Source organism: Camelus dromedarius, chromosome 5, assembly GCF_036321535.1.
Source record: "Camelus dromedarius isolate mCamDro1 chromosome 5, mCamDro1.pat, whole genome shotgun sequence".
NCBI lineage: Eukaryota > Metazoa > Chordata > Mammalia > Artiodactyla > Camelidae > Camelus > Camelus dromedarius.
This window is the reverse complement of record NC_087440.1, coordinates 47,671,075-47,694,455: the sequence shown is the minus strand read 5'-3', so window position 1 is coordinate 47,694,455 and position 23,381 is coordinate 47,671,075. Positions and strand designations below refer to the sequence as shown.

The following is a 23,381-nucleotide window of genomic DNA, read 5'->3' as shown; positions in this document are numbered from 1 at the left end:
CACTTACAAAAATAAAATGATCACTAAGAAAAATTTATGCCAACCAAATGAAGTTTTGATGCTATTATTAGTTTAATAAATTCAAAAGAATTCAAAATACATTTTCATTTTAACCAAAAATTTGGCAAAGTCTTATAAAATGACAGGCATATTCCTGTTACATGGACTTGCATTAGGTTTAATAGGCACATTTTTGCACTGATTAATGGCTCTGAGTTAAGGGAAAGAACATTAACAAATTTAAGTGAATCCAAAGCAGGTGACTAGAAGGGAAAGAACTTTGAAACTTCATAGTATGAAACCAGTTGAGAGGTACTATCTTCAAATATATAAAGAACTGCCACCTAGGTGAACCAAGGATCAAAACCATTCTTTGTATCTAGAAGCTGTGCACAAAGGAAGTCCCCTACCATTTCAGTAAACAAAGGATGTTGGGGCCGTCAAGCCAACAGCCACTGCAGCTGCCCTGAGAGGGGTTCAGTATAGAGAAAACCAGGATACTGGCCCCAGATAGTTAAGATGCATATCAAAGGAATAATTTCAATAAGCCCAATTCTTGCATCTTCCCATCACAGAAAAGCACTAAAATCATTAACTTGAAATGTCTGTTTTTTGTGATTAGCAGTAATCTTTTGATACACTGAATGGGTTTTTTTCCCCCAGCAAAAACTCCTATATACCCTGGCTCCTCCCCTACCTCTTTGGAACAGTCCCTCAGAGCTATATGAGAGGCTGCCTTCCTGGGCTGTAGTCCTCAGTAATGCCCCAAATGAATTATTCTCAACTTTTGAGTTTTGTTTTCTTCTTTTCAGTCGACAAACCCAAAACCAAATCAATGAGTATAAGGTTCAGAGACAGGTATTTTTTCAGCAGAAAGACTTTTTCTATATGGACTATTCAACAATGGATGAACCCTCATAAAAGAATACAATTTCCATTACAGAGATGTTCTGTTGGGGCTGGATATACATTTAACAAGAATGCTGCAGAAAACATTCCTACCTTGATAGGCAATTGGTCAGATGACCCCCAAGGTTTCTCCCAAATCTTAGACTCTAACTACATTATTTTATGATTCTTTAAAGCCTTCCTTAAAGATAAGCAAAATTCAAAAGAAAAACTTTTTGTTTCTCATTTTTATAGTGCTAATGTTTTAAGGTATTTTCTTGCTATCACCAAAATCTCTGTATTCTTAAGCTCTCATACTCTGCTCCCTGGCACCAAAGTATTTGTTTCTCACTGACTTAATATCACCAATAACTTAGTCTAACTTCACCACTATCTGGTGTAATGATAAATTAAAAAAAAAAATCTCTCCTTTGTACAAAGGGAAAGAAACCACTCCCCCTCCCTTTCTAGGAGCAATTCTAGCTACACCTAATGTTTGTAATCCTTTCTTTAACCCTTTGATACGTATGCAAATCTTTGTAAAGGCAAAGCTAGCCTCTAGCCAGCTTTTCAACCAGAAATGATTTCTTAAGGATAGAGGAACCACCTCTTTGAAGTATATACATCAAGGAAGATAGTGTCCCTATCTCCTAGACACCAGGGAGAGTAGCCCTGACATTTTCTCTGAGCTGTCCCTATCTACTTGTCATAGAGACAGAAGTTTTATTATTTCTTTGGATGAAGTGCAACTAGCTAACACAAATGGATACCTCAATTACCAGGGGAATTTGGAGTGAACTATGAAAGAACATACAGCAAATGGTGCTACCCTCTTATATGAGGACAAGTTACTGTTAATCTTAAGAATGTGTATGTAAAGGATTTGTAACTGCTTGGGAGAATGAATAGGATAGAATTTCTTTCTGTCTTTGTATTGTCTTAGTGGATGGATTACAATGTACATTGTAATACAGTTTAATGCTTATTCAATAATAAAATGATTTTTCTTTTCTACAATTGTAAAGAAGATTCTCTAGGTTGGTAGGATATTTAAAATTTTCCCAACACTGGGTTTCTATCACTCTGTACTGTCAGTGTCTCCTTCCCTTTGCCACATGAATAATCTCTTAACCTTTCCAAAGCGGACACCCATAACATCCTAAATGTATCAATATATGTCCTGCTAACTAACAAGAGAACAAATGTATGTCTCAAGTGCAGAATTTTTTATTTACCATTCCTATGGGAAAAGATAGATGACTTTCGCTGCAAATTCCGAGAAGGCTTCTCTGGTTCAAAGACACCATGAGTGATGAACATCTTATGTAATTGTGGGTTGATTCCATCAGGAACCATTCGTGGACTTCCTTGGTAAAAATGAAGGACCTGCTTGTTACCTGAAATAGCTTTATAAATACTTCTTTTGTTGGACTGACTTTGATTATAAGTCTGCAAAAACAAATAAATGTCATACTACATTATTTCTGTAATAATCACTTAGCCATTACAGGCAATTATTATATTAGTCTGAGTTTATTCTAAACAGTAAAATAAACTCTGATCCACTTAAATACTTGGAGGATAAAATATCTGTTGTCTTAAATTTGAAGCCTGTTCAATTAACTCGATGAAAATCATTTCAAAATTTATTATTATAAAAGCTTACCTTCAAAAAAAAAAAGCTTACCTTAGTAAATAACTATACTGTACAAAGGAGATCTATCTTTTCTTTAGTATCTACTGTCTTTGAATAAGGCTGGTATTTACATATAAGTGTAAATTGCTTTTTGAATACTATTCCGGTATTTCAGCTTGTTCATCTCTCTACATGCCAGTTTTCTTTACTGTGTGTAAGAAAACTATTAGTACTCCGCTTACGTGGTTGTTGACAGGACTAAATAAAATAATGCAATTGAAGCACCTGGAACATTGTCCAGCCCAGAGTAGGTACTCACTAAATGAAGACTGTTATGACTATTTAACAGATAAGAAAACTAACACCCCAAAAGAACAGTTAAATGATTTCCCTATGATAATACAATTAGTTAGAGCCAATTCCACTCAGTGATAATACAGACTTTTAAAAGCAACATACATCTCATTTATTGGGATCATTTTATAGATAAACTGGATGTTACATAAGAATATGCTTATCATATGAAAAGTATTAGGTAAAAAGAATTCATTTTTCAGGATGATTCTTAAAGGATTTATAAAATATTTTAAATCAAATTCTTAAAACTATCATAATTAATGAAAAAGTCTTTACTTGGTATAAAATGTGAAACTATTTACTTGGCCACAGAAAGAGTCACACTGAGTTACAAAAGTTAGTTAATACTTTAGTGTGTCACAAAACAATATTATGTACTACATCATATTTAGGAAGCCCTGTCACCCAAGATTACAGCAAAGTATGAACATAATTCAAATCCTTTATCACTTAGAATAGGCATCAGCAAACTTTTCCATAAAGAGCCAGAAGGTAAATATTTCAGGGTTTGCAAGCCACACATTATCTCTGGCTGATATTCTTGTTGGTTGGTTGGCTAATTGATTGATTTAGGCAACTCTTAAAATGTAAAAAACCATTCTCAGCTTCACTGTAGTAAAAAACAAACAACCAACAACAACAACAACAACAAGAAAACAATTTTAAAAACCCTAAACTAAATACAAAAAAAGGGCCTTAGGAGCATAGAGAAATAGTAAGAAAGAATAATACATATTGATTTTGGTATCTAGGTGCCTATAAATTAATACTGAAGTACAAAAATGTGTTTCTTTATATGGATAAAAATTATAAAACTGAATCCAGTCAAAAATTCTCCCAATTACAAGAAAAGAGTAGGCAGAATTTAACACAAAAGGAAATAAAAATCAATCACAATCACCTACAGATTGTTTGGACTCTGAATGTTAATAGATTGATATTTGTCTTTAGGCTCTATTTCTCAGATTTCAAAGATCAAATTACGTTTCTACAAGTCTACTTACACGTTCTTCTCGTCCTTCTGCAAGGATAACAACAATCCTGCCTTGACGTTTGCGGCCAGTTCTACCCATTCGTTGTACAAGACGAATTGGGCTCTTCTGGGCATCAAAACATATTATAAGATCAACTTCTCCTATATCCAAACCTTCCTCCCCAACACAAGTAGAAACCAATGTATTGTAACCACCGCTACGAAATTGTTTCACTACCTGAAATTAAAATGATTTAAAATTAAGTAGATGCAAGCATAAGAGAATAGCAGATCAAAGCATACTTTTTCCATTTGCCCCAAAATGCTGAAACCAGATTAAAAATCAGCACCCAGGATACCATCGAATAAGAAAAGAAGCAGCCAAATGGCAATACAAGCCAAAAGAGATGGTGGTAAAATACAAAGGGCACTCCTAATTCCTTTGCTTTAATAATGGTTGTGATTCTAAAAGGGCTGGTTAACAATTTACACATAGATGACAGTATTTTTAACATCACTAAAAAGAGCATAAGGCAGGTAAAATAGCCCAGAGCAATTAGTGCTATTATCATATCATAGACCTAAATTTGTAAGTAAACTTAACAATAATAGTAAGTTTAATAGTTAAACTATTGTTAGCTTAAAGTAAGAATGTTTTATTACTCCTAGAATTCACATCTTACTTTCTGTATTGTCATTCTGGTGAAGGGGAGCAGAATATGCCACCCCAAAATATGACTGTAGGTGTTTAGAACATGCTGCCCCAAACTATGCTGCTTTGATATATTGATTATTTTGAGCTGCAGGCTTCCTATCAGCATATCGTTATACAGCTCAACACGAAACAAACAAAAACGACTTCCATCTCTGCTGTCTTTTACAGTAAAAATCCATGAAAAACGTATATACTTGCTATCTTCAGCTCTTCTCAGTGGTGGTTTGTCTCACCATTCCACTGAAAATGTTTTCAAGGTCATTTGCCATCTCACCTCTTAATCAGATAGTCAATTCGCAGTTATTATCTTATATGACCTACCAGCAACATTTATACATGTCATCACTTCCTCCTCCTCATTTGGCCCCAAAATACCACACTCTCCCATGCTTTCTCCTATTTCACTAGCTACTTATTCTGGTTCCCCAGGGCTCAGTCTTTGGACATCTCTATCTTCATTCAGCCACCTGGTAATTTTATCCATTCTCATCCATTCTCATCTATATGATGATTCCCAGCTATATATTTCCATTAATCCCTGAACCCATGAACTCAAGACTTAAATATTCAATTGTTTATTCAACACCTCTGTTTGATGTTTATAACAGTGTTACTCAAAGTGCAGTCCATCTACTATTTATTACTGATGCTGGTACTGGTTCACAAACCATTTATTACTGACTGACAAGACCAGAATAATTAAGACTAAAGGTTTAGAAACTTGACAGAGTTATTCTACATTTGTTGACTCTAATAATAAAAAAAAATTTAGGCAAGAACTTTGTTTTTCATTAATTTTACTTTTCTAGTTATTCAGTTTTACTGTAATGTTCAGAGGTATCTCTCTGTAACATACTAGGAGGAAATAAACTGGTCCTCCATCAGTTTTTTCGTTGCTGTTTTTATTTTTTCAATTGAAGTATACTCAGTTACAATGTGTCAGTTTATGGTATACAGCATCTCCATCAGTTTTGACAGTTTGAAAACCACTAATCTCAGAGGCAGGCCAAAGTTAGCTTGTCTAAAACCAAGCTAAAATTCTCTACAAAACTTGACTTTCCTGTGGTCTTACCAATCTTAGTTAACAGCCACTCTTTTCAGTCGGTCAGGCCGAAAACCTTGGAGTCAGCCTTCACACTGCCTTATCACATTCTACTCTAAGTTGCCAATAAGTGCTGTCAGCTTGACCTTCAAAATATATCCAGATACCAACCATTTTCTCATACCTTCCCTGCTAAAACTCTAGTCCAAGCCACCGTCATCTTCAGCTTGAAGTACTGTAGTAAGTCTTCCAATTCTTCCTGTTTCCACCCTTAGCCCCTGTGGTTTATTCTTAAGATAGCAGCCAATATGATCCTTTCAAAATATCAATCAGGCCATGACCCTCCTCTGCTCCAAATTATTCCCATCCAACTCAGAGTGAAAACCAAAGTCATTAAAATGGAAATGACCTACAAGGCCCTAAAGAATCTGGTCCCCCAACTTTCTCTCTGAATTCATCACCTGTTTCTAAGCAAATGAATAGTTCAATTACAACTACTTGCATGAAAGCTTATTTCAGAATAAAAGTGCTGTTATGAAAGTAACTATGTATAGGAGTAATAAAAAGGGTTGTTACCCTGGCCTACATTAAAATATTATTGATAAAAGTGAGTAAAAGACAAAGTCAATAAAATCTATGTTTCTTATTGTAACTGACAAACTCAGGAAATGACTTTAGGTAATAATGAAATTGGTAAGAGACCAGGTTGGGTTCTATGAGTATTTCAAAATGCTTGACCTCCTAGGCAAAAATCCACTTCTTTTTTCATTCATATATAAATGCTAACATCAGTAATAATTACCCACTAGATGCTGAACGCTTTAAAGTACTTATTAGACTTGAGATAGGGAAAAGTGTTACATCCAGACTCAGGAAAACTTCTTAGACTCTCTCTGCCAGATCCTGTCTGCTTAAACAGACTCTTCTGAGTGCAGTGAGGACTGGTAAAATCTATTAATGTTGACAGAATCAAGAAAGTATCTTTCATAATGAATTAGACATTAAAGACATGCCTAATTGTCAGAGGTTACTCAAGTGTAGACCTATAGCTAATCTGCAAAAACCTGTATATGGTTTATAAAATCGAGTCTAAAATTTCCAAAAAAACATATCATAGTAATCAGAAAATGTATGACCTCTATTCAGAGCATACAGCTACCTTAGATACCACCATGGTTTCTTTCCTCTGACCATATTTTTAAGTTAAGATTTTTAAATAACAAAAAAAAAAAGTGATAAGCTCATTATTTGTTTGGAATAAATAATTAAAGTGACTTAAATAAATAGTAAACACGGATTGAAGGCTCTACAGTATGGTTTCATTTAATGCTTACAATAGCTCTGTGAAGTATGCTTACAGATAAGAAAACCTGAGGCCAGGAAGTAAAGAATTTCCAAGTGGAAGAGCCAGGATTCCAACCTACATAGTATGATTCCAGGGCCTTTCTGCTTAACCATACTTCAAAAAGAAAGTTTCAAAACCACAAAAAAAATACTTTTTTGGACTTTCAAAATATACCTAGTTTTATTTACATATTTACTGTAAAATTATCTTTATGATGTAGCCAACTGACCAGTGAGTTAAAACAGAAAAGGTCTAAGTGCAAAGCTAATCAATTTTATTTTAATAATCATCATCTCCAGAATAATTACCTCCAGTTGCTCCTTCTGGGTAAAACCCTTCATGCTTTTCCCTGAGGCATGGCCAACAAAAGTCATGACTCTAATAACTGGCTGATGCTGTAAAAGCATTTCTGCAATTTCTTGAACACTATCTCGAAATGAAGAGAAGATCATAACTCTGGTCTCATCACATTTCTTTTCAGACCTGTTTTGAGCTATATAAAAAAAAATACTTTAATTATAACTTTTTAAAAAGCACACAGATAAGAACTAGTTGAACAGATAAGCCTGAAACTTTATACTAAGGAATGACAATTCTTTCAAAAAAATAATTTCAGGCATCTTAAACCTTTGCTGGTATCCTCCTACCTTTTCTAATAATCTTAATAAACTTGGCTCCCTATCTCTCATTGGCTGTCATAAAATAAAACCCTAAACAAATCAAATAAAAATTACCTCTGACCAGTCCTTCAGTTCATGCATGATGCCTGCTATTCCCCTTTACCTTTTAAATCAGCAGCACAGGACTGCAGAGCTCCCACTGCTTTTGTAAATCTTCCCTTTCCTTTCTGCTCACTAAAGGCACTCTCTTACTGCAGGCCATAATATTCTGTCCTCAAATTACTGACACTTTCAGATTCTCCAAGGAAAGCTGCAGAATATAGCCTACAGTCAATCACCAGCCTGCTCCCAATGTCTGTCTGCCTCTTGAGAGGCAGAAGAATGCATGAGTAAGAACATGATTTGGAGGCTGGGCCATTCACTCTCTTTAAGCTTTAGTTTATTCATATCTAAAATGGACTGAGGTAAAGATTAAATGAAATAGTAAATATAAAGTATGTAGACTTGCATTTAGCAATTGGTTAGTAATTGCAAGTTGTGCGGGGCTTTTTGTTGTATGTTTTCTTTTGTTTTTAACATTGTACGGGATGACTTTGACAATCCTTCTTTGTTAAATATGACTCATATTATATCAATCATCATGTGTATGCCAGGGATTACACCAGAATTTGTATATTAATTTAGTTTTTATAGCAACCCTATGACTTAAATGACTTAGTACATACAAAGTTAATGTTCAGTACATAGGGAAAAAGAGCTGCCATTGCAAGGAAAATTATTCCAGATTAAACCTTTGAATCTCCATAGCATCAAGCCTCTACATCTGACCAGCTCTTGATCAATAGCTATTTTCAGTGCAAAGCTATCTCCTTCAACCAGCCACAGCCTGCCTTACTATCTTCATTCCACTAAAGCTCCTCTACCAAAGTCATCAATAACTTCTATGTTGCCAAATTCAGTGGATGCTTTTTGGTTCACCTGACCATACTTCTCACAGTCTACTCCTTCCTATTGAAATAGTCTCTTCCCTCAGTGTCTCTGATACTTCACTTGTCTGGTTTCTTTCTCAATCTCCTTTGTGGCATTTCTCCCTCTGAACTCTAAACGCTGGTATTCTGCAGGACTAATTCTGGACCCACTCTTGTCTCTATAAATTGTATTCCTGGTGATATGATCACATCCACTCCTGAAACTTTAAATACTGCCTTTATGACGGTAACTCCAAAATTTATGCAGATATACGTAAACAGATAAAAATAGCACAGACCATTCTCCTAAGATTCAGATTCACTTATCCAACGCCTACACATCCCCACTTACATGTCTCAAAAGCATCCTAACATTTGCTTTTTCTCCTCTATGTTGTTCTTAATTTTCTCTTTGTTGATGCATTCATCTGGAAATACACACAGACATACCCTTAACCCAATGATTCCTTTTATTTTCTCATACCCTATGTCCAAACCATCAACAAATATTGTTGGCTCCAACATCAAAATATATTTAGAATCTTCTATAACCACTTCTCATCACTACTACTGACTTGGTACAAGCTACCATCATGTTATCATCTTAGACTATTACAACAGCATCCTAATTGGTCAATGTCTACTTTCCACAAAACTACCAGAGTAATCTTTTTAAAATGTGAATGCAAGTCAGATCACATCACTCTGCTGCTTTGAATGCCTCTGGTTTCACAAAGCCCAAGCATTCATAGAATAAAATCCAAAGTCTTGACTTGACCTACAAACTCTGTGTGATCTTGCCCCTGGCTACCTCACCAACCTCTGCCTATACCACTCATCCTCATTACACTACTCCAGCCAAACTGGTTTGGTTACTTAATCTCACCAAGCACTCTACTGCCTCAAGGCCTTTGAATCTGCTATTCTCTCTGCCTGGAATGATCTTCTTAACAGAAATCCACAAGGCTTGCTGCCTTATTTCATCAGGTAACAGCTGAAATATTACCCTGCAGAGAGGCTTTCTCTAAAACCCTATATAAAACAGCCTCCTTCATGACTCTATTTCCTTACCTAGTTTACTTCTCCCTACCATTATATTATGTATTGTTTTACAATCTGCTTCCCTTATATTGCCCCAGACTGACTTTTCTTTTTCACATAATACCTATTCTTATTCCTACCATCCCTCTGTCCTATATCCTCCAAAAATTTTTTAGCTTTTTTATATTCATTATAAAAATCAATATGAAATAATGAATAATTGAAAGCCCACCTTCTCCATAAGAAATGTTAGCACAAACTAATGAGTCAGAGTTTTAGCTTTTTCAATAACTTTGCTTGCTTTGAGGCTATTAAATATGACCTACCATTCCATGACTTGAAGTGTTCAACTACAACTTCTTCTAATTTCTTTAATTTTGGATGACTATAGCAGAATTTTTTATCTTCATCTCCTGGGGGATAAAGAAAAAAACAAAAGAAAGCAAAACAAAAAATAAAACATTTTTCTGTATTTTTCCATATTGAATTACATTACTGTATTTTAATTATCCTTTTCAAAATGGATTTGTGAAAACTTGCTTTTTTCTCTTTATTTAAACATTAAGTAGCACCTGAGTAGCCCATAAGCCTTACTATAAAATAAACTTTAAATTTTTATGAAAATTTCATACTGTGAAAGAATCCAACTGGGAATCAACAACAAAGTAGAAGGGAAAAAGTCATTTAGTTAAGCTATAAATCAGTTTTTGGTAGCTTTGAGAATTTTCACTACCAGGAACAACTACTACTAACTTCTACTATATATTTAAAGTTTACAAACTACCTGAATGTGTATTTATCCTAAATTAAAGAATAAAATCTGTTAACATTTAAGAGATCTATTGCTACAGAAATTAAAGTAGATATAAATAGACATGTGGATTAGTGGAGCAAAAGTTTAAAATTAACCTTGATAAAGAGGAAACAATATAAAATTTTAAAAGAAAAACCAGACCTTTTTGGATAGCAGAGATGCCACTTGCCGAAGAACTACGTGTATGTGCAAATATGCACTCTAGATGATTATAGAGTTTCATGAAGGCCTCATTTCTGCTAAGTTCATTTTTAGCCCGAGTCATTCCTTCAGAAATTAAGAAAATATTTTCCCAATAAATAAATTTAATAGAAAAACAAATCAAAGATATTATTTATTTAAAAGAAATTAAACTTTAGCAAGGAAAGGAAGTTTTTTCAAATTTAAAAATGAAAACCAGCAAATTTTTCCAGTTCCACATTCGTAGGTATTAATAACTGGGCTTGCTTTTTTCCAGCAATTTATCAGAATCAAAGAAACATGGGCTGGCACCTTGATCTTGGACTTCCTAGCCTCCAGAACTGTGACAAATATATCAAACGTATGTGTGTTATTTAAGCCAAAAAAGGAAAAAGAAACAAACATGGCCGTTTGTTACATAACTATTTCATTGTTTTTTTTTAAAACGATCACCTAAGTAACCCAAAGATCAATATATATCTTTAACCAAAATAATACATGTCAGCATTTCTTTAAATAAATAATTTCATATAATTTACCTTTAGTTCCATCCATAATTCCACAAAGGAAGAAGTATAATGATCTCATTCCCATTTGCTGCAATAATTCATAACCATGGTATAAACTAATACAAATAGCAAACTCTCCTTCGATTATGCCTTGTTGCATTCCCTGGAAAAACAAGCATATATCAAATTTACACAGAGAAAGAAATGAGGATACATGTTCCATGTAGAACTTAATTGGTTCATAAACTGACTGTACCTCAATAAAAAATTTTAAAAAAATTTTTTAAAGAACTTAATTGGTTCTATTAAATGTCATAAGATGTTGGTATGGAAGGGTGTCAATTTATTTTCCATATAAAATCGCCCCTTCATTTTTTTTTCTTTTATTCAATAGGAAACTTATTTTTTTAAATATTTCTCCTCCTTCATTTATTCTCTTTATCATATGCTGGTTTTCTTTATAGGTAAATTATTAGCAGTATATATAGATTAATTTGGTCTTTCAGAATTATTTAATGAGTACCTACTATATACCAAGCACTGAGCTAGACATTTGGAATACAGGGAAAATAAGTCAGATGTGCCTAGCCTCATGAATCAGGACAAATATGTAATCAAATTGTTTAACATTAACATTTAACACCAAGTATACATTCCATAATAACATCGGACACTGAGCACCAGACACTGCTATAAGCACACTGTTCACACAAACTTATTTAATCTTAACACCTAGGAGGTAGGTACTATTGTTATGCCAATTTTACAGATGTGGAAGCTCATACATGTGGTAAGCAGTAGAAACTGTATTTGAACCCAAGAAACTGGACCGGTGTTCTTGTGATTTTAACCACTACTCTCATGTTCCTTTTATGGAAGCATACAATGGGTGTATCAATACGGTAAGACAGCTTTAAAAGAAGGCCATTGAGAATATATTTTATTTTCCTTTATTAGAGATGAAGACTATTACTCTATACCTAACATTTTTAATAGCATTTAATATCAGTTATAGTCATTTTAAATGCTTCCAGGATAGTGATAAATGCCCTAGTGCTCGCTTTGGCAGCACACATACTAAAATTGGAATGATAGTGATAAGTGCCCTAAAATGGCACCCTAATGACGTAAAATGGTAAAACAACTTATCTGTAAAACATAAACTCTCATCAGTAAGATCAAGTTCAATGGATTCAGATTTACAATTTTAAGATTCAGTGCACCTTCAACTCCCAGCTGAAATTGTAAAACATTTTATTAAAGTTTAGTGTAATATACTGCAATTTCACAGAAAACTCCCTTTGTGGTTCCCCAGATACTACAGAATAAAGTCTGTATTTCTGATAACATTTAAAGCTACTCCCGTGTGGTCACAAACCAGATTAGCTATCGTAGCTGGCTTCCTCAATCCTTTACCTCAGCCAAATTGGCTTGCTCACTGTCTCCTTCAGACTTTCGTTCAACTGCCTCTGTTCTTTCACACTGCTTTCCCTCTCGGTTCCAAGAATGACTTAGTGCCGTTTTGTGCTTATGAGCATCTCTTTTGACTTTGGACCTAACTTGATGTTTTGTTCCTATCCACCTATTTCTTTTCTATGAAGATTAAAAATAAAAAGCTTCCTGTGATGCTTCCTCCAACCTTGGTATGGAGAATTAATACTAAATGCTATGGGTCTAAAAGTTAGTTAAAATATATCTTCTTAAGACCCTTCAACTTTGCAAAAACATAAATGAGCTAAGAGGCTAATTCTTAGTTAAAAGTTATAAGATAGATTTATCTTAATTCACATCATTAAACTGTATTCCTGCTAGATTTTTTCATTGTTTTATAAACTACATAAATCATACCTGAATTCTTGATGAGATAGTATATACCAAAAAACAATCATTATTTACATTTCATCCTGGCTCTGAGTAAAAATTTAGTCTATCATCAAAAGTTATTTTAAAATACCTACCACAATATTTGGAGATGGGTTTTTCCTAAATTGATCTCTTGCTAGAATTATCTGGTATTTTGTTAGATTGGGGATATCCCTTCTCATCAGAACATTCCTCTGAATCAAAGAACTGGCAAATGCTTCCAAAATCTGCAAATTTCAAAGAAATGTTGTTTAAGTTTTAAAATCCTTTTCCAAATACAATCACTTCCTCACATAATAAAAGTTATTTATATATTAAATAAAAATTGTCTTAAAATGAATTTTTAAGTAACACAGAAGAGATAATAAAACTTTGAAGTACTTGATATTTATCCCCAGACAACATCATAGGAGAGTCAGCACAACCAATTAAACCAATCTTAAATTATTAGATCCAACTATAATTTAAGAACATAAGTGTTTATTTTTTTTCTGAACTCTCCTCTCCTCCCCTCAGTCTAAGCACAATAAAAGGAGGGCTTTGATGTCTTCTCTGTTGCATCTTCAGTGCCCAAAACAAAGTCTGGTACACAGGTAAATATAGACTGATAACTAAGTCAAAATGCCTTGAGTATATTTAATTTCATTCACTAATTCATTCTTTCAAAAATATTAAGCACTCACTATGTGTCAAGCACTGATCCTGATGCTGGGGACATTGTGCCTGAGACATATGAAGTCTCTGCTTTCATAAAGTTTACATTCAATAGAAGGAAGAAAAGAATAAAGAAATGAACAAAGAAAGAGAATTTCGATTATGATAAATGCATTTAAGAATCTAAAACACAGTAATACTGTAGAGTCTCTGAGGGGAAAGGGGTCAGCAATACATCAGGTGGACCAAGATGAGTTTGGTGGGGGTACTGGGTGGTGAGAAGCAACAGCACTGCCCAGGCCCCTGCAGTCTCATCCCTCTGTCCTGCCCCAGGAGGCAGAGGGGCGGGACCTTGGACTGTGACCTGGCCGGTGCCCTTCCCCTTCCTGGCAGTGGCCCATTTCCCCTTAGCTGGGGATGGACCGCTCTGGGCCAGGTCTGCCTCCAGTAGGGTAGGAGCCCTGCGAGAGTTGGTAGGCCAGGCCAGGCCAGGCATGTCACTACGAGGCCTGCTGCTGCACCAGTGACAGGAGCGGCGCTCTCGAGGGAGAACTGGGCATCCAGGCTCCCAAGGCTCCCCACGTGTTCCCTCCACCAAAGACGGTTTCTTTTAAGAGGGAATATTTGACATCTGAATGATGAAGTATGTCTAGCATGAGAAGTTCTGGGGACAGAGCATTCCAGGCAGAGGAAATGGCAAACAAAAGGTCCTGAGTTTGATGCTCCAGTGAAGGAAAAAAAGAGACCAAAAAAGAGAGACCTCCAGATGAAGACCTACTACAGCAATATGTAAATTAACTGTTCGAATTTTTGCCTAAGTTTTATTTCTTAAAATAGAGTTATTTGGGTACATTTTAATCTTTTCTCTCTTCCAGCTTTGCTGATGGCATCTGCCTAAAGAAGCACTCTAAAAATATCAACAAAGTTAAATTATTATGTTATTATACAAATTATAATTTTTACATTTTTATAAATGGATTTTAATCCTAACCAAATCTAATAGCATTTATGTGATGGGAAAGACTTTCCCATATCTTAAATTATTAACACTTAGAGTTTTGTTACAAATAATTTAAAAACAAAAAACAAACCATATTCCTATAAAACGTCTATTTAAGGAAAACATATTAAATAAGGTTAAATGATAGATAAAAATGTTTAGATTATCCACTCCCGCCTTGCAAGCTACTTCAAAACATCACAGATTAAAACAACTATTTTATCTGCTCATGATTATTTTCCTGTGGGAAAGAATTCAAGCAGGTCACAGAAAGGGCCTAGAAGCAATGACACCACAGCAACAATGAGCATATCTAGTGCCCAGGTCTTTGTTTCTAAATATCACTCTTCCATAAAAGGAATTAGGATTCCTTGGAGAAATGGTTCATTCCACAGCTGGGAGAGGAAAACTACTGAGTATAAAATACCTTATAATATCAGACAGTTAGGAAGTAGTCCCCCTCCGCCTTCACCAAAAAAATGCATGTCTAAAGGACACAGGAGCCATCTTAAAGGAGCTCCCAATGGCGAAAGCTGGAACAATCTGAGCAACAAAATTAAAAATGATAGTATTGGGCTTAACCCACAGGAAAAAAAATCATTATCCATTAGTCCATATTAATATAAAGGATAAATAAATGGGGGAGAAGAAACAGTTCTTCAAAGTAACAGAAGAATTCAAATTAACAAATGTAAATGAGAGAAAGAAGAAACCATGACTAAGTAAATACTACAGAAATAACTGCTGTAGGCAAAAACCATCATTTATATGCTAAAATTAGTGGACAAAATATTTTGAGAAATAGGATACTTGCACTGTCTCACAGTATCCCCCATTGGAACTTTCCATACTATTTTTGAAAATTTCTTAAAAGCCTAAAATTACTGCAAAACAAAGTATTAAAAATAAAAAAGAATTCTGTCAGAGCCCTGCAGTGACAGCTCGTCTCTGCTCCTGATGTCTGGTGTCTCAGGTGGCTGAAACAGCCCAAATGGGCTGTGTGTGTGACCCTCAATTCCAGAATCTACTGGTTCCTCCTTTCCCCTCAGTGTGGCTAACTTGAGGCTCATCATGGCTAACTTAGGGTTCATCACATTCTGTTGGTCAAATTCAGTCATAGGGCAAACCTAGACTCCAGGGAAGGGGAAATGTATGCTGCCTATCAGTGGGAAGAGTAGCAAAGAATGTGTAGGCAATCGACAGCAATGAGGGTATAAAAACAAGGTATTCTCCTCGCATGACATTATGGACTTTCCTTTTTTTTTTAAATGGAGATACTGGGGATTGAACCCAGGACCTCATGCACTCTACCACTGAGCTATGAACTTTAGTAAGCCATTTGTTACCCCTAATTTCTCCCATTGAAAGTGATAACTGTCTAAGCAGTTTCTCTTACAGCTACAGTACTGACATTTGGACCGATAATTCTTTGTTGGGTAGGGGGAAGAGGAGGGGTCTCCTGTCCATTGCAGGATGTAACCAACACTCCTGGCCTCTATACACTAGATGCCAGTAGCAAGTCCACTCCCCACTCCCTCCAGTTATAACAACCCAAAATGTGTCAAGACATTGCCAAATGTCACCAAATGGAGAAACACTGCTGTACAAGGGATCAGGGAGAAAAATACTGAAAATATATTTCCTTACAAAGAAACTTCAAGTTGAATCTGAATACATGTTTTGGATGTGTTCACTATGTGAAAATTCACTGTGCTGCACACTTAAGTTTTGTGTACTCTGCTGTTCATATGGGGGGGGGGGATTTATACTGTAATTAAAAGGCTTACTCAAAAAAATACAAAACCATAGAAGGCTATTATCGGCTTTAGAAATGGTCCATCATTTTGTATTTCCTCTTTAATGAATAGTTTGCCAGTACATGTAAAATATGGCGCTCATACCAAAATTTTAATTTCAGTGAATTTTTCAACATATTTATTATATAAAATGATTATATATTCTCAGTCAGAATCTGTTAAAACTAAAAATTATATTGTCAGTTCATTTATTAAAACCCTGAATTATGATAAAACTGGCTTACCTGTATATATGCCTTTTGAATGGCTGAAAGTTCCTCACCAAGGGGAACAACAATCTTTTCAACTCGTCTTTCATGAGAATATGGCAAAATATCTGAAGAATCTTCAGAACGAAGCTCTATCTGCCCAATTAGTAGATTAGTAATAACCTGTTGCACAGCCTACACAAAATCAAGTATGATTATAAATTAAAAATCACATGTTAAATTTTTTAGTTTGTCACTAACAGAAACAAAGTAGTGATAAATTTTTGAAAGAGACAGTAGAAATTCATATCATTAAATATTTTTTAAAAACTATAAATTATAGCACCAGAAGTGACACAATAGGGGGAAAAGGCTTTTGAAACATCCTTCCTGCATGCAGCCTTTCAAGCCAAGCATCCAAGAGATAAGAGTATTAATAAATGTCCAACAAGCTCCTCAAATGTATTTTGTACTTTCCAATGACAGTGATATATTCCATCAACATTTGTAAAGGCTGAGACAAAATAGAAGTTTTAGATTAGCAAACTAAATCCCCAAAATATTATATAACAGTCAATTTTAGAGTCAGAACTATAACCCAGATTTCCCGATTCCCTGGCAAACACTTTTTTACATGTTTTTTTTAATATGATTTTTTTGTGGGGAAAACAGAGAAGACTTGTTACTATTAAAGGATACAAATGCATCTTAGGAATACTTTACAAGTTGACTTGTTAAGAAATTGAGGTCACAGGTCCTACACTAAATCAATTATTAATAAATTAGTAGAATATTCTCCATTAAATCAATATATATTATGTGAACATATTTGCAGAGCTAAATTTCATTCACCCAAAACTTATAAAGGAACTTAATTGTAAAAATAGGGAATTGGAGCCAAAACACAAAACCTATTGGTATAAACTGCTATACCATTAGACCACAGTACGGAATGTGATGAAAAGAAAGGAAGGAAGGAAGGGAGGGAGGGAAAGAGGGAGAACAAATACAGAAAGTATCTAGAAATTAAGAAGTTAAAAAAAAAAACAAAACAGCAGAGCCTCATGGGCTTGGTTTCAGACAAAAAATACTCTAGGGTAAGAATAACATTTCAATCACTTTTGTACTCCCAGCACCTAGCATAGTGCCTAACACAGTAGTACATTATAGTTACTGGAGGTCCACATACATTCAAAATCTAGAGTAAACGTATGACCATTTTTAAAAATTAAGTAAGACTTTAGTATTCTTATTCATTCATTCAATAAATATCTAACTCCGACATACCAGGAATTGAGTTGATGACAGAGGTATAACCACGGTAGACATAACCCCTACATCCGTGTAGCTATTTAGTTTACTAGTCTTTGCAAAAAGACAGCAAACAAATGAATAAGCAAAAGAATGACAGACTGTGATAAATATTAAGAATAAAATCACAAGATAGGAGGAGCTGACTTTTGGTAGCTTAGAGTGAATTTTTCTGGAGAGGTGATATTTAAGCAGAGACTTAAAACAATCAAGCATGTTTAAAGAAGGTTGGGAAGAAGAATTTCTAAAACTCATCGAGGCCATGACAGAAGGAAAAAAGTCTTATGGTTTGGCAGAGTTGAAAGCTATCTTAGAAACTATCCAAAACCCAATATAGGGGGAGGGTATAGCTCAGTGGTAGAGTGCATGCCTAGCATGCACGAGATCCTGGGTTCAATCCCTAGTACTTCTGTTTAAAGAAAAAATAAGTAAATAAACCTAATTATCTCCCCCTCAATTTTTAAATATGAAATTAAATTTAAAAACCCAATACAGAAGACCATTCAGAGATACTAAATCAGAATGTCATGGAATAGGGCTCAAAATCTGTATTTTTACCATCCAGCAATAAATGAAACTTAGGAAGTGTTCAAAACAAAAAAGTGCTTTCTAACGGACACAGGCGGCATTTTCAAGGCACTCCCAATGGCCAAAGCTAGAAAAGTCTGAGCAACAAAATTATTAATGATAGTATTGGATTGTAGCCCCCCCGAAAAATCCATTAATCCATATTGATATAAAGAACTGAACCAAGAAATAAATGGAGAGAGGAGACAGCTCTTCACTACAGAAGAATTCAAATTTTAAAATGTAAAAGAAATGAGGGAGAGGGAAAATAATGATTAAGCAAACAGTACAGAAATAACTGTTGCAAGCAAGAACCATGACTGGATGCTAAAACAGAATATTTACATAGTTTCACAGTATCTTGCCTACAACAGATGTAATTACAAAGGAAAAACAGTCGTATTACAATGGGAACCAGGAAGTCATCGTCTTAACCAAGTCAAGATTAACAGCACCGGTAATAAGACAAATCATCATGTAGTCTCTGATACAATGCGTTGAGAAAGGCACAGCATCAGTTCTGGAATATTCTCGCCAAAAATGCATAAGGTGACTCCAACATCAGACATACCCAAATTGAGGGATATTCTACAAAATACTTGGCACCTACTCTTCAAAAGCATCAAGGTCATGGAAGACAAGAAAAGAATGAGGAACTGTCACAGACTGGAAGGTACGGAGGAAACATGACAACTAAATGCAATGTGGGTCCCTGGACTGGGCCCCGGAGCAGAAAAGGACACTGGTGGGAAAACTGGCAAAATTCAAATAAGGTTTGCAGATTAGTTACTAGTATTGTACCAACATTAATTTCCTAGTTTTGATCATTTTACTATGGTTATATAATATGTTAAGATTAGAGGAAGCTGAGCGAAGGATCTAGAAACTTAAATTTTTGCAAATTTTCAAGAAATCTAAAGTCATTTCAAAATAAAACTTAAAAAGAACTGAAAACAAATTTAACAAACAAAAGGTGATTCTCTGACACACTAAAGTCTGAAAATTACTAATGTAGAAAATCCGCAAACGTCAAAGAAAAGACAGGCATCTTATAAGAAATGCTGTAGTCCTGATGCCAAACTAAACACTAGAATGGGAAACTGATCTGGCCAAATACAACAGTTCTTATTTTCTTAAATGTTAATAAATTTTACTTACCTTTATATCACTACCTGGTGTGGCACTAAGAGCCAAGATTCTAAAGTGATTTGTATATTTGACTAGTTCTCTTACAACCTTAAAAAAAAAAAAAACAATTCTTTAATTTCATCTGCCCAATACAAAAATTAAAATGATTCTGTTAAACAAGCTATTACATATGGTCCATTATCATTAGTCCTTATTTAGAGTATTGATGGTCTAGCTGATAGAACTACCATTAGTTATGTTAACTGAAGAGCAAATGATTGAGGTTTATACTCTACACCAACTGAAAACATTTTAGGGTTTCTTCTATATATAAAGCAATAGCATCAAAGCCTATACAAAGGCACATCAAAATATTTGGAGGGCTAATTCAAGGGCAAATGATAGAAAAAGAGCGAGTCTATTCTCCACAGCTTTGACCACAGTCAAGCTTTATGCACACTTACCGATTAAGATAAACCACTTAACGTAAAAATAGAAAAAAATTTAAATATCAATATGAAATTAGATTTGAAATGGAAAAAGATTTGTTTTAGGAAAGATTTTAAAGAAGTTAGATTTCATGTGGAAGGCTCACAATTTTTAAATTAAACTTATTCGTAAGAGAAAAAGGCTAATTTGGGGGTAATTTAAAAAATCTAACTTCCCTTTTAAATCCTAAAACATTTTCTATGTCACACCAAAGCATCATTCCAGGCTTTGCAGTTTGAATTCAACATCCAATGCTGGTATAATTAATACTGGCTAATTTGCCACATTCCCATATGCCCCTTCACATGAGGCCTCTTGCAAGGAAAAAGGACTCCCAAGTAAACTGAGTTGCAGGAACAGCTCTCAGCATCCAATAGTTCCACATTAGATATAAGAAATTAAAACCAGATTATCTTTTTCTTTTAGTATTGAAGTATAGTTGATTTACAATATTATATTATATGTGCAGTTTCAAGTGCACAGCAAAGTGATTCATTATTTTTGCAGACTATATTCCATTATAGGTTATTACAAGATAATGGGTGTAAGTCTCTGTGCTATACTGTAAATCCCTGTTGCTTATCTGATTTATATATAAAGTGTCTGTTAATCCCATACCCCTAATTTGTCCCTCCTTCTTCCCTCTCCCCTTTGGTAACCACAAGTTTGTTTTCTATGTCTGTGAGTCCGTTTCTGTTTTGTATATACATTCATTTGTATTATTTTTTAGATTCCACATATAAGTAACATCATATAGTATTTGTCTTTCTCTGATTTATTTCACTAAGCATAATATTCTCTAAGTCTATCCACATAGCTGCAAATGGCAGTATTTCATTCTTTATTGCTGAGGAACATTCCATTGTATATATACATCATATTAATCCAATCATCTTTTGATGGGCATTTGGGTTGCTTCCATATCTTGGCTAGTAGAGTGCTAAAATCAGATTATCTTAAAACTGCCCTGATTTCAACCTATGTCAAGGATAAATTCAACGAGAGTAACACTGAATCTCAACCAGTACTCCAAAAATATTATTTATGGAGTTTTTAAATAATGTAATACAGAATGATAGTTACAAAAATACAACATTATACTTTAAGAAGACTTAAGTACAATTGTCCTAATTAAAAGCTAATACAAGACAAAATGTCCCTGATACATTACTTTTTTTCCAGGAGGAATTTTCAAGCATTTTGTAGTGTAAGTGATACTGTGTTTGCAACCCAGAAAGCTACATTCTTCAACAAGCTATGTTCCTATTGGAAACTATATCTGGAATATTCAATGTAGCATAAACTCTCAGTTGCTGTTTGATATTAAAGAAGTCAGTCATGTCTCATCACACTCAATAAAAGCGTAAGACTTGTAGAAAAAAAAATCACCTGATGCCTAGAAATTTTTTTTAAAATAAAGTTCCTAAATATAAGCTAAGTATATAAAATGAATTCCATGGAGTTAGAATAAAAAATTTTACATGCCCTTCTCAAGCAGAAACCTTAACACACTAGGTATTAATTTAACTTGTAAAGATACAAATTAATGAAAAAATATATCCATTTCCTCACTGAGATCAACTCTAAGCAAGATGACAATATTCAAGAAGATAATACAGAAATATAACACAGTAACACTTAAAAGTCCCCAAGGAAACCACTTTACAAAATCACAAACTGGCAATGAAATTCATCTCTTGGCATTAAATAAAATCGACTTTCCCTCTATTCTAACTCTACTCTCTCCCTAGTATCACCAATTATTGTAGTTTTAACTACCTACCACCTATATGCTGATGATTTTCAAATCTGTATCTCCAGCTCAGAACTCTCCACTGAGGCCTGTACCTCTCTTTCACCCACTGCCCACTGAATATCTATAGCTAGATTCCTCACAGACACCTCACACTCAACAATCTAAAACTGCACTCACTCTTTCCACAATACCGCAGATGTTCTCTGCCTCAAGAACTCTCCATCTTGACTAACAACATCAATATCTTCACAATCTGCCAAGTCAGAAACTTGGGAGTCATCCCAAATTCCTCCTGTCCTTCACTGGACACCCTGCCTTACCCTTCTCTCCTCTAATCTCTTTTAAATCTGAATTATCACCCTAGCCAAACATTTTTCAGTAAGTCTCTACCACCTATATCCCCTATGGCCTACAAGGTGTATTCAAACTGCCAAGCACAGAATACAAATGCCTTCTTGACCTAACCCTTAAGCACCTCTCTAGTCATATCCCACCTCTTCACCTTTGTACTTCACTCCCGCAGTACTTACTCCTATAGGAAGGCAGTGTTAGGTATGTTTCATACATTGATGTCCTCCGATCCTTGAAACAATGCTGGTAGTTAAGTGTTATTTTACCTAGCTGCCAAGGAATGACACTGCATATCCACTACCAATCTTTTGACTATTATCTTAGTTCCAAATCTCCATCCATACCTTACTTTGGATCATTGGATCACTGCCTCAACCATTAGGAGACTCTCATCATGCACTTCTGACACTGATGGTCTTGTTATGCTTAAAAAAAAAAAACAAAAAACAAAAAAAAAAACCAGGGAGGAGGGTATAGCTCAAGTAGTAGAGCTCATGCATGAACAAGGTCCTGGGTTCAATCCTTAGTACTTCCTCTAAGAATAAATAAATAAAACTAATTACCTCCCCCAACTAGGAAAAAAAAAACAAAAACAGCAGAGACACTTATTTGAATAGATAAAGGAAAATATTTCCTATCACCATCTGTTCTGAGGTAATAGATACAAGGCTTTTCATAATAATAATACAATCAATAACCTCCATCATTCATAATTATTCCTGCAAATGCTATTTAATAATGTTTACACTATAATATACTTCTTAACATAGCATTACCTGGCAATAAGCATAGTTTCCAAGAGCTTTATGGGCTTCATCAATAACTAGACACTTTATTTCAACAGCTGGACAAGCTCCTCTAGAAAGATCATTTATCATGACTTGAGGTGTAAGAAAAATGACTCTCTTACTGCCCCATATTTCCTTCCGGGTAAAAACTTGAGTAGATCCTGTAAATAAAAGTGACACAGTACATTCTAAACTCCAGACTGTTATCTGTAACATATAAATAACTTGGCCTATTTTCAGTATGCATTCTTGTTTTGGTAATCTGCTTCCAAAATAACTGGACAAACCATCAGAATGTAAAATTTTAAAGCTTTGTTGTAATTCAAATGTCAATGCTGGCTCTTACTGAAAACTACAACTAGTCTGCCTTAGATAACTCCT

The 23,381-nt window shown here is 34.7% G+C and overlaps 1 protein-coding gene across 2 annotated transcripts in view; it reads right to left on the bottom strand.

The window, feature by feature from the left end:
- FANCM (FA complementation group M) overlaps window positions 1-23,381 on the bottom strand; it is a 48,501-nt gene that overhangs the window by 24,126 nt on the left and 994 nt on the right. For both annotated transcript variants that reach the window (XM_010976967.3, XM_064485927.1), the window contains exons 2-11: window positions 22,989-23,161; window positions 19,647-19,724; window positions 16,647-16,805; window positions 13,047-13,178; window positions 11,119-11,251; window positions 10,541-10,666; window positions 9,912-9,998; window positions 7,265-7,449; window positions 3,886-4,092; window positions 2,124-2,337 (exon numbers count right to left, since the gene is read on the bottom strand). In XM_010976967.3, coding sequence (XP_010975269.1) covers window positions 2,124-2,337; window positions 3,886-4,092; window positions 7,265-7,449; window positions 9,912-9,998; window positions 10,541-10,666; window positions 11,119-11,251; window positions 13,047-13,178; window positions 16,647-16,805; window positions 19,647-19,724; window positions 22,989-23,161 — 1,494 coding nt within the window. The remainder of the gene's footprint in view (window positions 1-2,123; window positions 2,338-3,885; window positions 4,093-7,264; window positions 7,450-9,911; window positions 9,999-10,540; window positions 10,667-11,118; window positions 11,252-13,046; window positions 13,179-16,646; window positions 16,806-19,646; window positions 19,725-22,988; window positions 23,162-23,381) is intronic.